Source organism: Dipodomys spectabilis, unplaced genomic scaffold, assembly GCF_019054845.1.
Source record: "Dipodomys spectabilis isolate Male_0828 unplaced genomic scaffold, ASM1905484v1 ptg000260l, whole genome shotgun sequence".
Taxonomy (NCBI): Eukaryota; Metazoa; Chordata; class Mammalia; order Rodentia; family Heteromyidae; genus Dipodomys; species Dipodomys spectabilis.
In genome coordinates, this window is record NW_024870937.1 from 2,198,607 (window position 1) to 2,217,421 (window position 18,815).

General features: G+C 41.9%; 1 protein-coding gene across 1 annotated transcript in view; it reads right to left on the bottom strand.

The window, feature by feature from the left end:
• Positions 1-17,143, bottom strand: part of Klhl6 (kelch like family member 6) — a 48,358-nt gene extending 31,215 nt beyond the window's left edge. Inside the window, exon 1 of the mRNA XM_042699642.1 lies at positions 16,811-17,143. Coding sequence (XP_042555576.1) covers positions 16,811-17,100 — 290 coding nt within the window. The 5' untranslated portion in view covers positions 17,101-17,143. The remainder of the gene's footprint in view (positions 1-16,810) is intronic.
• Between the last annotated feature and the right edge of the window lie 1,672 nt (positions 17,144-18,815).

The window sequence follows — 18,815 nt, forward strand, 5'->3', positions numbered from 1 at the left end:
CTTCTTCTTCTTCTTCTTCTTCTTCTTCTTCCTCTTCTTCTTCTTCTTCTTCTTCTTCTTCTTCTTCTTCTTCTTCTTCTTCTTCTTCTTCTCTTCTCTCTCTTCTTTGTCCTCTCTCTTCTCCTCACCCACTAATACCCAGGCTTGAACTCAGGGCCTTGCTTGTGGTTGGTGCTCTACCACTGAGCCATACCCCAGCCCCAATTATTTCTCATTCGTAACAGATTTTTGCTAGATATTTTTACTTTATTGTTAAAGATTAGTTTATTGTATTCATAAGTAAGAGAGATAGGCTGATATTTTCTACCACAGGCAAGGCTCACATGAATTAAGCATGCTTCTTTGACATTTGAACTTTTACTCTCTTCTCAGGGAATGTGTGAGCAAGTTCATTTATCAAATACATAAAAACTAGATGGTGAAGTAAGGAGAAAGGTAGATGAGTAATTATGAGCAACCAGCATTATATGCATAAATGGACTTATTAAAGTGAAATCTCCTTGCCTGCTGATGGATTATGCCTATAAGTGAAACTATTCAGGAGGCTGAGATCAGCAAATTGTGATTCAAAACCAGTTGGGGCCCACAAATCTGATGGCTGCTTGTGGCTTGGGGAGGAGAGAGGAAGGAAGAAAGGAGGAAGGGAGAGTGAGAGGAGAAAAGAGAACTCCTTGATTTGCTAACTTCTTGAAAATTAGTCAATGAGATCTTCACCCTTGGTCTTTCTTGCTTTAACCAGTGATAATCCATCCTCCTACCTCCAGTCTCCCTCTCTTCCTTTGACCAGCATACCTGTCCTCTGAAGACCAAGACAGTATGAAAGGCAGGTGGGGGTGGGGGATGATGAAATCCTTGGCTTTAAAGTTAATAAATCCCATCCTGGAACCAGACATTCAACTATGGTCAGGTGACAGATTTACTAGCTATGGTCCTCCACCGTAAATCAGCTGTCTGCAGAGCCACCTTCATGTGCCTTCAGAAGTGATGTCATGCAGGGCTCACCTTGATGCCGCCTGTTCCTTCCTCCTGCAGCTGGGCAACTTCTTTGCTCAGTGTCTCTTTCTGGAGCTGCCAAGGCTATGCTGCTGTGAGCCTCCCTTTGGTGGAGTCTGTGGGACCAGGCTTTTTTGTTCAAAGCTGGTACTCTACCACTTGAGCCACAGCTCCACTTCCAGCTTTTTGCTGGTTGATTGGAGATCAGAGTCTCTGCCAGGTGCTGGTGGCTCATGTCTGTAACCCTACTACCCAGGAGGCTGAGATTGGGGGATCACAACTCAAAGCCAGCCCCAACAGGAAAGTCCATGAGACTCTTATCTTCAATTAACCAGCAGAAAGCTGGAAGTGGAAGTGGAGCTCCAGTGGTAGAGTACCAGCCTTGAGAGAAAAACTAAGAAAAAGCCAAACAAAATTGTGAGGTCCTAACTTCAAGTCCCCCCCAAAAAAATGTTAAAAATAGAGAAATTTCAGGGAAATGGATGCACCTCATGTTAAGTGAGGTAAGCCAAACTCAAAGAGAAAATAACAGAATATTCTTTCTAATGGGTGCATAAAATTCCATTGTGTATAAGTACCACATTGTTGACCTACTCATCTAGAACAAATCATGTTAAGTGAGGAAAGACAAGCTCAGTGAGACAAATGATGCATGTTTTCTCTCATATGTGGAAACTAGATCTAAAATACACCGAGGCGTGATAAATTATACAGGACTTTGGGCATTCACACACAGTGAGACCAAAGGAGGATACTCTTAGAAGAGGAATACAAAGGCAATGCCTATCTGTATCTGATCATACAAAATAATACTTACCAAAATGAAAAATAAAATAGAGAAAGAGAATCTTAAGTGTTTGTCAAACAGGTCCCTTAGCAATGTGGCCTATGCACCTCCTTCCTCATTGCACGATGTAGCCACACCCAGTGACTAGCAGTGTATAATCTGTACCTTTGTGTACATCAACACTTTTGGGCTCCAGATAGGCCTCTTTGGATAAGCTTTATTAGGTTTTGTTTAAGGAGTCCTTTCTATCAGATTTGTAAACATCTGAGATTTTATTTCTCTCTCAATTTTTATTTACTAGACTACAGTGACATTTTTAACTGGATAGATAGATGGATGGATGGATGAATGGATGGATGGATGGATGGATGGATGGATGGATGGATGGAAAGGAAGCTACACATAGTGTCATGTCATCCTATACTTCAAGTAAGCCAACAAGCTTTTCCTATACCAACCTACATTCCAAACTCACATTTCTGCTCTAACTATGATGAGAATAAATGACAATAAGATATGGAATAACTTTGCATAGACTTGTATGAATTGGAACTCCAGGTTCACTGATGTGTATCTTAAGGCCTGCTAGCTGATATTTTATATTACAGGACATGGTGGTAATTCTTTGCTTTCATTTGCTGCTTTTTTGTTGTTTTGGTGTTGTGTGCCAGTACTGAGGCTTGAACTTAGGTGCTGGGCTCTGTCCCTTAGCTTTTGCACTTAAGGCTCATACTCTACCACTTGAGCCATACTTCCATTTCCGGTGTTTTGCTGGTTAATTGGAAACAAGAGTCTCACAGACTTTCCTATCCAGTTTGTCTTTGAACTGCCATCCTCAGATCTCAGCCTCCAGAGTAGCTAGTATGACAGGCCTAAGCCACCAATGCTTGGCTTTAATTTGTTTTTGATTTTGTACATTTCCCACTTCCCTGCTGGAGATGAAGCCGGCCTCTGCTAGCCACTCACCACTTCCCTCCCACCCTTCTTACGAGATCGACTTAGATTCTCACTTCCCCACTGGGCCAGGAGTAGATCACCATTTGTGCTGCCATCTCCTGAACAGGCTCTTGGCTTGGCGTTTGCACATCCCCTCTTTTTTCTGAACAATTTCTATCCCAACTGTCCAGGACCTCATGCTGGCTTCTTACGACCACCATTACAAAGATCCACCTCTGCTTAAAGCCTTTTCTCATCATTTCCTGATTCCAGCTACTAAGAAACTTTTATAAACTGGCCCTAGTTCTGATCTTTACTCCAAAGTATTCAAATATAGGGGTTCCTCCAGTCACAGATGTGACTCCCCACTGTGACAAGGCAACCGTGATCATATGAGAGTTCCAGACTGCTTCCTCTGCCAGACACCACACAGCATGCTGGGCTGCAGGCCTGTTCCTGGGCCTTACACATCTCACAGCCAGAGGACAAATAGTGGAAACACAGTGGAAGGAGGAACTTCAGAAGGTGGGGCTAACACAAGTGTGCCAGGGAAGTGCCTGACTTGGGCTCCAGCCCAGCCCTGATGATACTCACTAGGCCTTGTTCCCTAAGGTAAACTGTGAGTCTCAAGAGACAGAGGCCCCTATTTCTAATTGGTCCTCTCAGACAGAGAATTTTTTAAAATTCAAAATGAGGCACTTTTAGAGTCAGTACTGGCCTAGATATAAAAGGAACAAGGAACTGGAACTGTGGCTCAAGTGGTAGAGCACTAGCCTTGAAGAGAAAAGCTCAGGCCCTGAATCTAAGCCTCAGGACTGGCTAACTATACACAATAAAAAGTGTTTTGGTAGGTGTGGTGGCTCAAGCCTATAATCTTAGCTACCAGAGGCTGAGATCTGAGGATTGTGGTTCAAGCAAGCCAGGTAGGAAAGTCTGTGAGACTCTTATCTCCAATTAACCAGCAAAATGTAGGACGTAGAGGTGTAACTCAAGTAATAGAGTGCTAACCTAGAGCAAAAAAAGCTCAGAGACAGTGCCCAGGCCCTCCCTGAGTTCAAGCCTTAGGACTGGCACAAATAAAGAAAAGATAAAAATGAAAGACAAACAGTTTTGAATAATAAAGGTAATGTGTATCTTCTTCGAAATATATGAAAATTGGAAGTTCACAGCTTCAGTTGCTTTGAAATTCTTGTTTCTGAGCTTTACCTGGGTAGGTAAAAGCTTGGTAAAGTCACATTCCCTTCTGGATATTTCCCATCTCAGAGCTCAAGGCTGGTGTTGCTGTAGTAGTCAGGGACTCGCCAAGCTTTTGTTCTTTCTCACTAAACAGTGGGCTCTGTGGTGGGACTGCCTGAGGACTTTCTCCTTCATAGAGAACGCTGAATGTGGCTTGAAATTGCCTCCCAACCCACCACCTTCCTTCTGATCCTCATCTGCTTTTTAACCAAGGTTCTCCCTAGACTAGGGATAGAGAACGTTTGCTCTGTGAAAACTGTCTGGATATTCACAACATTGTTTGCAGACCACATAAAGTCATCAATTTAAAATTTAAAGCTGGGTACCAGTGGCTCATACCTGTAATCCTAGCTACTCAGGAGGCTGAGATTTGAGGCTCATGATTCAAAGCCAGCCCAGGCAGGAAAGTTCATGAGACTCTTATCTCCAATTAACTACTCAAAAAGTCCTAAATGGAGCTGTAGTAGAGTGCAGCCTTGAGCAGAAAAAGTCAGGGTCAGCGTTCAAGTCCTAAGTTCAAGCCCCAGGACTGGAATGGGAGTGTGTGTGTGCATGCGCGCACAGACACACACGCCTACTATGCTTGTCAAACATTTAACTAACTTCGCCCTGATGTGATTTCATCCTGCAGTTTGTACAACCTTATGAGCATGTTCCTGAGATTCAGCTGCCACACTTCACAGTGACAAACAAGATCACTATACTCAGAGTCTAGATTATTCAGAAATTCCTTAAACTGGGGGATGTTAAACCCTCTGCTTTTGACAAAGTTTCTGCACTACACTACTATGACACATTAAGCGGTAACAACTCTGCACAGAGACTTTCTTGGTATAGGATGCAGTAACATATAATCAAATCAGTTGGATCAAGAATGAGATGATTCAGTTCTTTCTTGACAAATGCAATTAACTCTTTTTGTGAGCCAACTGGAGCTGGTGCTCCGTCTATAGTAAGGCCACTTAACTTCTCAAACATTAGCCCAAGTTTTTTCATTGATAAAACCAGTCTTTTACCAGCACAACTATTGCAGCATTATTTACCATAGATAAGATATGGAACCAATTCAGATGCCCTTCAGTAGATGAATGGATCAAGAAAATGTGTGTGTGTGTGTGTGTGTGTGTGTGAGAGAGAGAGAGAGAGAGAGAGAGAGAGAGAGAGAGAAAGGAATTCTATACTTCCATCAGACAGAATGCCATTGCCCCATTCATAAGGAAATGGAAAGTCTTGAAAAAAAACCATATTAAGTGAAATAAGCCAAGCCCAAAGAAATATAGGCTCCACAGTTTCCCTAATTTGTAATAATTAGTATATGTCTAGGATAGTCCTAGCAGAGGATCACAATAGCTCAATAGCTATGTACATAGGACCATATAATATGATGCTAATTGAAATGAACTCCAAGATATGGAAACAAGGTTTTTGTTGTTGTTGTTAATGTATTGTGTGAAGTTGTTTCTTTTTTCTTTCACTTTTTTCCCCTTTAGTTTATCCCCCGTTGTCACTGTTTTTGATTTTGGAACCCTGTGTCTTGAAAATATGTTTATCTGATTTAGGGAAGAGAAGGAAAGTAACAAAATGGTGAGGCAAAGGACAAAGGGTGAACCAATGTAACAGAGATACTCACAAAACACTATGTTGTAAATGAACTTTACAACTGGAGGAGGGGAATCAGGGGCAAGGAAAATGGGAGAAAAATGAGGGAGGGGTTAACAAGAAATATACTCATTACCTTACATATATAACTGTAACCCCTCTGTACATCACCTTTACACTAAAATAATTTTTTTAAAAAAGTCTTTTGGGGCTGGGAATGTGGCTTAGTGGTAGAGTGTTTAGTATACAAGAATCCCTGGCTCTGTCCCTCAGTAGCACATAAACAGAAAAATACAGAAGTGGTAGAGTAGTAGAGTGCTATCCTTGAGCAAAAAGAAACAGGATCAGTGCCCAGGTCCTGAGTTCAAGCCCCAGTACTGGCAAAAAAAAAAAAAAAACAGTCTTGTCAAACAAGTCCCCACCTCTTGAAGTGTCATGTAGGGCATCCAGTGTCAGCAGTTCCTCCTGCATGTGAACTGCAGTTAGACCATGAACAAAAATGACCAGCTGAGCAGTGTTTGTTATGTCTATTTCCCCAAGTCCGAGAGCAAATTGGAAATACTCTGAAGAATCTCTCAAGGTATTTTCAGTAGTTCGTGCTAAGTAATAATAATCTGTCTCAGCTGTGATTATTGTTCTCTGGGACATAATGACACTCTGACACAATTTTACTTCAGTGCTACTACCTCCACAACAGCCATCAGGCACTCTCACAAACTCTGCCTCTACATGAGGCCTTAGCTTTTTTGTGTTTAGCTCACTCACTGCAGAACGTATCTGGTAATGCTATTTTTGTCACAACTAGGCCAGGTGAAAGCAGCTTCTTGTGATTCCAAACTCCGCACACAGGTGGCTTCCCAATTAATTGAATTTAACATGTTTTGAGCTATAGTAATGCTCCAGATTAGCTTTCTTCATTACTGTTAACTTGTTACCACAAATCAAGAACATAGGTTTCACTTTGACTTCAACAACAACAACAACAACAACAAATCACTGGGCACTTATGGCTCACACCTTTTATCCTAGCTACTTAGGAGACTGAGATCCAAGGGTTGTACTTTGAAGCCAGGCCAGGCAGGAAAGTCCGTGAAATTCTTATCTCCTATTAACCACCAGAAAACTAGAAGTGGAGCTGTGGCTTAATGTAGTAGGGAACTAGCATTGAGCAAAAAAAGCTCAGAGCTAGTTCAAGCCCTGAGTTCAAGCCTCATGACTAACAACAACAACACAAAAAATTGTCCATTTCTCTTGAGTTAGCTTTCCTGTTCCTGATAGTCACCATTTACAAGACATCACATCACTTAAGTTTTAATAACTATCCAAAGTGTGTCACCGGCCACACAATTATTTGCTTCGGTTACTGTTCTAATCCTGCATCTTCGATTTGGAAAATATCCAACTTGGTATCATTGACTCTTTGAGGTTTTTTCTGTGTATTTATTTCCCTCAATTTTCATCAAAGGCTTGTTTTCTGTGAGAATTGTTTTTGTTTTTTTTTTTTGTGTCCGGTCATGGGGCCTGAACTCTGGGCCTGGGCACTGTCCCTCAGCTCTTCAGCTCAAGGCTAGCGCTCTACCACTTGAGCCACAGCGCCACTTCCGGCTTTTTTCTTTTTGCTTATGTGGTGCTGAGGAATCGAACCCAGGGCCTCAGCCATGCAAGGCAAGCACTCTACCACTGAGCCACCTTCCCAGCTCTCTGTGAGGATTGTTGATTGTGGATGTGTACATAAATGTTAGACTGGAATTACCATGTCTATTGATAAAGAAGTCAACAATATCACCGTCAATCATCAGAGACAAGATCACCAACACCATGATGAATCACCTCCTCACATCTCTCATCATCATCTCAGTAGCTTTGCCACCACGTGTTAACACTTGCACAATGTGTGCATTCCCAGCCTGCCTGGCTGCCCTCCGAACAGTGCAATACAGGCAGTGGGCAGCCAATGAGGAGCAAACATATATGTCCCATCATGAACGGTATGTGTCTTGTCTAATCTATAATGAGTGTTCCTTGCTTGTCCTTCAAATTTTATATTAATATTATGATTCACTTAACATAAATTGATGTTACTATGAGACAAGCTCCTGGATTTATTGAATTGCTAGCCTCCTAGGGCTGCCTTCACAAGGTCTGACCAGATGATTTCTCAGGCCTTATATGGTCTCTGGGATGGACGTTCCCCACTCCTGCCCTAGACTGAAGGGGCCTGTGCCTACCCGCAACCTAAAGGATGATTTTAAGGGAGATCTCAGGTCATGGCATTTATCTCTCTTTGAGGGGGGGCAAGGTAAGAGAGAACACAGAAATGGACACACAAAGGCAGCAGCGGTGCTCATCAAACACTGTTGAGATGGGAGGGAAAAATTGGGAGAGAGCAAGGGAAGGGGTGACATTATTCAAAAAGAAATGTACTCATTACCTGCTGTAGGGAACTAACCCCTCTGTACATCACCTTTCTAATAACAATAAAAATTAGTTCAAATAAAATAAAAGGAGCAGAGATATTATAAAATACAAAACAGTAACAACTAAATAAGAAAATAAGAATTGAGTGATTGAAGTTGGAGGAAGCCAGCACCATACCTGTAATCCTAGCTACTCAGGAGGCTGAGATCTAAATATGGTTTAAATCCAGCCTGGGCAAAAAAAGTCTGTGAGACTCTACTGGTAATTAAACAGCAAATCTCCAGGCTAGAATCATGGCTCAAGTAGTAAAGTATCAGCCATGAGCAAGCAAGCCAAGTAAAGCATGAAACCTTAAGTTCAAGCCCTGGTACCAGCTCAAAAAAAAAAGAAATAGGAAGGGAATATATCATTGAAAACTGAGGACATACACAAACACATACACACACACATACACACACACACACATCTCTTTGGCTAAACTCATAACCTAGGTTAGGCTCCTTATTGTGTCCACTTCCACTTTCCTGACACAGAGATTGGTTTAGGACTGGGTAGTTTAATGAACCTGGACCAGCCAGCATCTTTCCCAAGGACTTTTCTTGGTAAAAATAGAGAAAGTCCTTCAGATTCCTTCCAACCACATGACAGAAGTGACCAAAGAATTCCAGTGTGACAGACAGCCAAGTGAGGTTCAGTGTGAGAAACAGCCAGGTAAGGGATGAAGAGGACAGATCTTCATTGCAGTCCTACCCTTGATTCCTCTTCTCTGTGGGCTGGGCTACATCCTTTCTATTTCCTAATATAACCAAATACTTTCTTCTTGTTTTTATCAGCCTATTTGATTTGAGTTTCTGTCTCTTACAATCAAAAAACAAAATGTGGATTAATACAGAAACACTGAGGAACATAAGGGATGGTGAGCTTGATGGCTGTTTAACCATAGATACAGATGTTCCACGTGTGGCTATCACCTCTAATCGACTGTAAAGTATTTTCATGGAGGGACAGCTATGTGTTCATGGGCTTGATGTGGGGATGAGCTCGTGACTCAAGATATAAGTGATACAAGAATTTCTCTATGGTGTTTTAGTTGGGACAGTGCATGGAACATTATTCAAAAGTACAGAGAAATGGACTTTCTGTGCTGTGTGTGCATGCATGCCAGTACTGGAGTTTGAACTCAAGGCATTGGTGCTATCACTTAATTTTTTCGCTCAAGGCTGGTGCTCTAACCATTGAGCTGCTGTTCCACTTCTGTCTTTTTGCTAGTTACTTGAAGAGTCTAATGGACTTTCCTGCTTCAAACTATGATCCTCAGATCTCAGTCTCCTGAGTAGTTAGGATTACATGTATAAACCATCTGTGCCTAGTTCAACTTTTTTACCTTGATTGAAAGAAGACCCATATACTCTAGATACCAGGAGTAGAGATGACAGAGGATATTTGATTTAAATATCAAAGAGAGGTGATATGATCTAGTGTCCTTCAGCCAAAGCCCTGGATCATAATCCTCCAACTCCCAAGGCTAAAAAGAAAAGAAGAAAAAGACTGGAAGAGTCACTGTATAGGTGTAGCCTATCTGAGTCCAGGTGATCAAGTCCAACAAATCCAGGTGGACTTGTTCAGTACAAATCCTAAAGCATTTTGTATTTTTAATTGTTCATTACAGTTTTTCCTGTGATAACCATACCTCATCACTCTTCCATTTTCTAAAGTACACAATAGTCTCCTAACTCTATGAGAACTTCCTGCCCAGACCAAGGTGCTAAGAAATCAGTGACTGAACCTACACTACACGAAGAGTGTCAAGGTCAGTGTCATTTCAGACATTTACAGGATATATGCTGAATGCCAGTCATTGCCGTAGTGCCAATCGCATGGGGACAAGTAAGGCAGTCACTCACAGTTTCTCCCTATCTCAGTGCTCCAATATTGATGACCCTTCCAGGTCACAGACTCCTCACAGGGCTGCTCACAGTTTTGGAGGGGGGGGGGGAATTGAATATGCTAATAATTATCCTTTTGCTTGCTGGGATCTTAGGGTCTATATCTCTGGTACCTTTGTGGCCAGAGTCACGGCATCTCTCATGGTATCTTAATACCTATACTGTACCTAATGCAAACCTGGACCATAATAGGTACATGTAATAGATATTTGCCGTTTTTTTGGTTGCCCAGTTTTTGAATCTCTCTCTAAATATAGCAAATTCTCCCTGTGCATGAGACACAGTGCTTCCCACAATGCAAAGGCCTGATGCGCACTCTCCCATCTCTTGACCCAGGCAAGTGAGGCATTAATTCAACCTTGGCCAAACAGATGGTCCAACCCCAGGCTTGGAGCTGGTGATACAGAAAAGCAGGCATAGAGGAGAACCTATTTTGGTGGAAGCAGCAGAAGTAGTAACAACTTCCACTTGCAGAAAATACATGAGAACATGAGGGTGGCCACAGGTGTGTGAATATGGTTCCAAGATTCTGCAGCACCCGCAGAGTCCCCATAAGGGTATGGGGTAGCTTTTTACTGTGGAAAGTAGCTTTTCACTGTGGTCCTGGTCATTTCTGTCTGTTTCTGAGTTTGGGTTTTCCGGATTTCGGGGGGGATTTTCCGGCTTCTTATTATCATTTGCATACATTCTGCTCAAATAAACCAGAGTCAGTTTCTGAACTCTGCAACTAAGAAATCTGACCTATTACCAAACCTTTTTTTTAAGCAAATAGATTCATAAATGAACCCACTTTCTTATTTTCATCTGATGCTAACACACTATGACAAGAAAACCCAAATCCTAGGCCTCCCTGTGCTATAAATATGAACCAGAACTTCAAAGAAGACAAGCAATTCCTCCCACATTTACACAGCAAAAAGCGGGCAGCAACTGAACACAAATCCCAGAACTGTAAATTCCTTTATTATACTGAGTAGCTTCTGGTCCTAGCCCCGTAACGTCCTATATCATCTCTTCACCTCCCACATTCACTTGCTTCCTTACTAATCACTCAACTTTTGACCCAAGATGTCAAAAAAAGCATATTGGATATCCTAAAAGCATATTGGATCATTGCTGATATGGGATCTGTTCATTAAACCCTCACACACAAATTGAGATTAATGTACATGCACATGGAGGCAACAATATTTACATTTCCCTCACATGGTCAGCACATGTAACCCCCAGTAGAGCATAGAGGAAGAAGTTAATGGTATAACATAGAAAGCATCCTAACAACCCCTTGTCTGAGCTCAGTGGAGAGGTCTGCATTTGTTCTTCTTATTGAAGCAAGGATGAAATGAGAAAATGTAATACAGTGATATCTAACTGTTGAGATTGTTCTGAGGATTAAATAAAACAAAAGAAGCTACTAATCCTAGCTTTTCAGGAGATCTGTGGATCCTGGTTCAAAGCCAGCCCCGGCAGAAAAATCCGAAAGACTCTTAGCTCCAATTAACCAGCAAAAAGCCAGAACCGGAGTTGTAGCTCAAGTGGTAGAATGCCACCCTTTAGCAAAAAAGGTAAGCAAGAGCAGGAGGCCCTGAGTTCAAACCCCAATACAGCTCAAAGTAAACAAACAAAGGAGAATCCAACAAAGTGGATGGTATACAGTTAGTATTCAAATAATGTCAGCCTTCCCATATTCCAAACTACAAAAAAAAATTAATACAAAGATTTCCAGATTATTTATAAAAAATAGCATGGTGGGAGGTTTGAGGGGCACAGACATTGAAGGACAAATGTAGTAGTGAATGGTACTCCGTAGACACAATGTTGAAAATTAACCATACAATTTGTGGGCAGGGAAGGGAAGAAACAACCGGGAGAGAGCAAAGCAAGAGGTGACACTGCCCAAAAGGATACGTAGTCATTACCGAACTTATGAAACTGTAACCCCTCTGTACAGCACCTTAACAGTAATAAATAAGTAAATAAAACCAGAAAACCAACATGCTGGAAGCAACTGAATATAGTGATGAGGGAAAATGAAGGAGAATCATGAAAGGGGTGATATTGATTAAATATATTGTACTTATAAACTGGTATGTTGAATTAAGAAAATAGAAAATATATTATAAATATGAAATCTATGTTTCCTTTTTTCTGCCATGAGAATATTGGGTACTTTGACAATTTGGCTGTTTGACATTTAAATATGTGTGCGTGTGTGTGTGTGTGTGTGTGTGTGTGTGTGTACAGAAAGATATATATATATATACATATATATGTACATACATATATATTTATATAGGGTGTGTGTGTATGTGTGGGGGGGTATATTCTTTTTTTGTCTTTTTTTGTGGTACAGAGGTTTGAACTTACGACCTTAGCATATATACTAAACTTTTGGCTTTAGTTACTATTTAGGTAGATTTTCCAGGCTTTACCCAGAGCTGGCTTCAGACTTTGACCCTCCTGTCTCTATTTTTAGTAGAACTAGGATTAAAACCTCACACACCATGCCTGGCCAGTTGTATATTATTGTCTGTGTTCTAAACTTTATTTTCCTCAATTTCAACTAAGTGGTTTTTTTCTCCAACTTCCTCATTCCTCTCAAAACTTTTAAATAGACCCATGAAGGGAAATACATTGTCTGAAGTTACTAATATAGTACTTGTTTGGCTCACACATACTCACCCTGTCATACCGCTGGCACCACAAATATATTTGAGAAAAGGCTTTTCTATGCATGTGGTTGCGGCTTTGGGATAGTTTGTGGCAGAGACACTGGTACAGTTAATGGCCAAAAAAAAAAAATTCTCTCCCTTATATAAAAAGTGATATGGTCTTGGTTTCATTATTTCCCTAACCGGAATCTGAACAGGGTAACAAATAGCCATTGCCATTGACTTCCTCTGCATTTTCCCTGGTCTTTTGGAGGAGCACATCTTTGTAAGACTCAGGGGTTTTCATCCAAAGAAATACTTTGCCACTCACAGTTTTGAGGCCTTGGAAAAGTCTCTTCATATTTGAATACCCTGTCTCCCATGTCTGTGAAATGGAGCTAATGGTGACAATTAAGGTAAGTCTTATAAGGATTAAATAGGATAATGTGAGATAAGGGTTTAGGTGCAGTGCCTTCCATAAATAAACATATAGCCCTAAGGGGGAAAAAAAAAGAAAACAGTAGGTAGTTTTATAATAATAGAGCCTCTACTACTATTAGTCTGTAAGGTCTAAGATGGACACAAAAGAGCATACATCAGTCTGAGCCTTGGATGAATTCTACTTCTCTACAGAATTACTCCTTCGAACTGGGAACATTCAAATATTGAGAAGATTCATATGGAATCCAAGAACTTGTGAAGACAAATCTTGAACTGGTTCCCTCAAGAGATCACCAGAAAGACTCGGGAATTGATGGCCACCTTAAAAGTTAGGAAGGGCAAAGAGGAAGGGGGCAACACGGAACCAAATTCTGTGGGAGAATGGAACTGGTAGATGCCTGACATTCTAGCCCACACAAAAGACCTTTGTGAGAAGGTATAAGCAAAAGACACTCCAAGGACTAAGCAAATAGAAGGAGGAAGACATTTTTATTTCTATTTGTGTGGGTTTTTTGTTTTTTGTTTTTTTGTGTTTGCTTGGTTTTGGTTCTAGGGATAGAAACTAGGGCCTTGTGTATGCTAGGCAAGTGCTCTAACCTAACCAAATGCTTGTCAGTACAGAACTGGTTGAATAAACTGGTTAGTCACTTACTGCAAAGTATTTTTGGGTTTTTTTGGCCTGAACTCTGGGCCTGGGCGCTGTCCCTCAGTTCTTCAGCTCAAGGCTAGTGCTCTACCACTTAAGCCACAGTGCCACTTTCGGCTTTTTCTGCTTATATGGTGGTAAGGAATCGAACCCAGGGCCTCATGCATGCAAGGCAAGCACTCTTTTTAATAAATTAAAAAGCCATATAATTTTGCATCCAAAACACAGAGAATTATTTAGAAACCTCCCAAAACAGGTTTTTGCTTTTCATCTTTGTTGTTTTAGTGGTTGCTTGTTCGTTTGTTTGTAGCAGAGCCTCATTATATCGCCCAGGCTAGCTTTAAATTCACAATTCTTCTATATCAGCCACTCAACTTCTAGGATTAGAATCACAAACCACCGTGTCAGCTCTTTAGCCTTCTTAAGTCTGAATGTAAGAGGAAATTGGCTCCCACATCATTTCAAAACCTTAGAAACAAAGTCAGACATTGGTGACTCATACATGTAATCCTAGCTGCTTAGGAGGCTAAGATCTGGAAGTATTGTAGTTCCAAAAGCCCAGGCAGAAAAATCCAAGAGACCTTATCTCTAATTAACGAACCGGTCTGTGATACCCTGTACTTTAGTTTCTCATCTCTAAAATTGGACTAACCACCTCACAGGGATTTATTGGACAGTGTACCTCATGGGCCAGATGTGTGATATATGTGTGTCTGGCTCTCAGAAGTGCTCAACAGAGAAATGGCATTACTATTAATAGCCCCAGAAATTAGAATTCTATCTCCTGTATTGTTTATCATTGGAAAACTGTACTGGCAGTCCCTAGATATGAATCTGAAGTCTGAGTAAAATAGAAGGAATTTCCCTCATGATCAGGCAATTTGGGAAAAAGTCTCCATCCACAGGCAGACACCTTCAACCTTGTGTACCTGCAGCTCCTCCAAAGATTGGCAGAGACTTTCTCTGCATGTCCCACATTGGCCAGGCTGGATGATCTGAACCCAGAAGAAACCAGAGAAAATAGTGGCATGTCAAGGGCACACAGCCAGCAATCCTGTCCCCTAGGCAGGCCGACCTACTAACATCACTATGACAACAGTTTTCCAGTCATACAAAACAAAAACAATAAACCTAAAACAAGTACCCAGGGCACTAAGCTAATATTGCCTACATTCATTCCTAAGATGGGTTGTGATTGATTGTGGAAGCAAGTGCTTATTAAATACCGGTGTAGTAAGCCAGGTGTTTAACCACTTGTATGGCGATGTCTGCACTTCCTGTGGCATGAAGCCCCAAACTTACTGTCAGCTGGCACTGCAGTGAGAACAAGGATTTCTAGAATGTGCTGAATCCCCTCCAGCAATGACCAGACATATAATGTTGACCTTCCATTTGTTCATCTGTAAAAGGAGAATGTCTGCCACCTTCAACCAGCCATTGAAAAAATACAAACCAGGGATTCACACCTATAATCCTAGCTACTCAGGAATCTGAGATCTGAGGAACTTGATTAAAAGCCAACCAGGGCAGGAGAGTCCATGAGACTCTTCCATGAGACTCTTATCTCCAATTACCCAGCTCCCCCACACACACCAAAAAAAGCCAGAAGTGGAAGTGTAGATTAAGCAGAAGAGTACCAGCCTTGAGTGAAAAAGGCAAGTAAAAGCAAGAGGCCCTGAGTTCAAGACCCAGTGCTGGCACCAAAACAAAATGTCTGTTTGGTATGCAGCAGACATGACTTTCCTCACAACCAGAGATCACTTGGTCCTGTCAACATAGGGGGAGCCACTCAGCCCTCCTCAACAATCAGCTGGCCCTGCTTTTGTATTCCAAAGACATGTTCCCCTAAGTACCTTACAAAAACAAAAACAAAACCAAGACTTTCTGTGATACTATCCTCAACCAGAACTGAGAATTAGAAAGAATAACACTAAGAAGAATTATAAGGGTATTCTTGTTCAAGTTCCCTGGATATCTTCCACATTGCCCTTTCAGACTGCCCCTCCCTTCCCATCCTCTCTCTCTTCTCTTCCTCTCCCCCTTCCCCCGCATCAATGAAGGCCTTGCTACTCCAGTCTTATTCACAGGATTCCTGATTCTGCCAGGTTCCTACCCTAGAGATTCACTTGTCATGAATACCATATATAATAAGTGTTTTTAGCTGAACCAAACAAAAACCAGTGAAGAATTTCAACAAAGATATAGTGAGATCTACCATATGCTGGCCACTGTGCATGCTTTTCAGTCACATGTCTCATTATCACAACAATGCTGAGACAATCATCATTGTCTCTATCTCACAGAGCACCTAAGAGACTCTCCTAAAGTTGCAAGGCCAAGAACAATAGACCACCTCTCCTGGTCTCCCTGTCTCCTGGTCTTTCCACTGTAAGAATATGTTTGTTTTAAGTAAGAGACGTATGCATATGTGCACACATGCCAGTACTGGGGCTTAAACTCAGGGCCATGGTATTGTTGCTTAGCTTTATCACTTAAGGCTGATGCTCTATCATTTGAGCACAGCTCTGTGGTAGTTAATTGGAGATAAGAGTTTCACAGACTTTCCTGCCCAGTCTGGCTTCAAACTGTAATTCTCATATCTCAGTCTCCCTGGTAGCTAGGATTACAGGCATGAGTCACTGACACCCTGCTTACTAAGGACCCTTTTCATCTGGAGTTCCTTCATAACCTACCCTTTGCACACACACATACACAGAAGCTCCTAATTTCCAGCAAGTCATTTGATAACTGCAGGAGAGAGACCATATCCTTTCCTTCTACCTCTGTTGTTGAACAATGACAATATCACTGTCCCAATACGTTAGTCAGAGGGAGGAAAGGGAGGAAATATTTCCATGACTTAAGTAATTTTCCATCCTTAGGAACAAGGACATGGGAAGAAGTAATATACATGGAAGTTTGACCGTAAGATTCTAACACTACTTTTAAACAATGCTAATCTCTCTTGTAATGTGGCCTAAATCCTAAAATCTGTTTGCTAGCTCCCTTTCTTCTAGTTCAAGTAGACATATAAATCTTAATAAAATATGCATAAACCATAAATATACCAGCAAATGAACTAGATTAAGTTCTCATATCGACACAGATTTTCCTTGCTGCTTGCTCACAATTTGACTCTGGTCCAAGCCATGCTGACCTGAAATAGTTGCTGGCTGCGGCGAGCACCACGCGGTGGCAGGAGAATTCCTGAATGTCCACACACAAGATGACATCTGTCAGAGCTTTTTCCACTCGGAGGGTCTCCAGGCCATTCTGAAGAATTAAGGAAAGTCCCGTATCATCAAATTTCACCTTCTCCCCATTTAAGATTTCCAAGTCTCCCTTGTTCTGGGAGTTCTCTTCTATAGCAGGTGCCAGAGGCCCTTCCAAATTCTTCTCTACCACCTCACCCATGGCCCAGGAGCCCCTTTGTCTTGCCATCAACATTCAGACTGAAGGAGCACCCAAGTTTCAGGCAGGTCACATTGCAGAAGCGGGGCGGATTTCCTGTGCAGGGCCCTCCACTTATCACCAGCTGTCACACACACATAACAGGAAGTCTCGCACTTTCTCATCCTGTTACTATAAAGTCTGCTCAGCGCCATGCAGGCCCTGTGCAGCCACCTCTTGGCTAAGTTTCCACCCAGTATCTGTTACCTAGGTAACTGGTACACCTAGAAGCAGTCACCTCCCCTTCCTGCTAGGTTATATCCTGGGCCCCCCTGGCCTTCCATCTGACCAAGGGCGGGTCCTAGGCCCTGAGGTCACATCCAGATCCAGTGTGGCCACACCTTTCCCCCACCTGGCCGCACCTCTTCCTTTCCCTGGCCTACATAAGTCCTGGCCTGAGGATGGGTCTCTCCTTTTGGCCATGCCTCTCCACCATGCACAGTAAGTAGACTTCTTTTCCTGCTCGAATAGTGCGTGGTGTTCTCTTCATGGGCTACCTAATGAAACCTACCTACTTAATATACCTTACAGTTGCTACAAATGCCAGCAGCTCCTATTCTCCTTTCTGTGTAGGAGGAGGCTCTAGGAGAGAAGGGATGGCTTCTCAGAGTCGACTGGGAGCTCTGTGTGGCTATTTTGGTCCATCTCCCACCTCACATCCATGAATAGGAAGCCTCCGGTTCTGGTTACAACAGTTGTGTTCCAAGTGGGACAAGGTGGCAATGATGGGATGGGACAAAGACATTCCACAATCCTTCATCTGACTGTTGCCAGCCTCTGAGATCCCATTATAAGCTACCATCCTGTTCCTTGGGGACGTTGGTGACCTCACTTAGCCCTGACATTCTCATTTCATCAAGAAAGACATTAATGTCTCACACCCAAAATAATGTCTAAAAGAAGAAATAGTCTCCAAAATTCCATCCCCAAGGTCTTGTCTTTCAGAAGACCAATCAAAGTAGGTCAACATCTGATTGTTCTTGCAAGTCTCAAATTGGCCCAATCATACCCAATGTCTACTGACCATGCATTACATCAAATAGTAGATCATAAAGCACTTTCATTATCTCTTAGGTCTCAGCTAATTAGCAATAATTCTATTAAAATCCTATGACGTGAGCAAGGAATGTCAAAACAGATGGGCAAGTTTGCTTCTTTCCACAATGTCTGAATTTATTAAGCTACATCAATTTTGTTATCATTGTTTTGTTGAGTACTACTGCCTTTGCTTGATAGTCATGAGCCAATTATCTAATTGTTGAAGAGGTTCTTTTTTTTTTTTTTGTCAGTCCTGGGCTTGAACTCAGAGCCTGGGCACTGACCCTGAGCTTCTTTTGCTCAAGGCTAGAATTCTGCCACTTGAGTCTCAGTGCAACTTCCAGCTTTTTCTGATTATATGGTACTGAGGAATCAAACCCAGGGCTTCCTGCTAGGCAAACACTCCACCACTAAGCACATTCCCAGCCCTAAGAGATTCTTTTATTCCAATCTTAGTTTCTAATATTAACTCTCTGGCCACACTTTACTCACCACAATGTCATATAGATTGCAGAATGGCTAAGAGAAGTTAAAAGGGTACAAAGAGGCCTTGCCTAAGGCAAGAGCCACTGAGAATGGTTAGATAAGAAGTCAACTTAAAGCTGGGAAGTTGGCTCAGTGGTAGAGTGTTTGCCTCGCATGCATGAGGCCCTGGGTTCGATTCCTCAGCACCA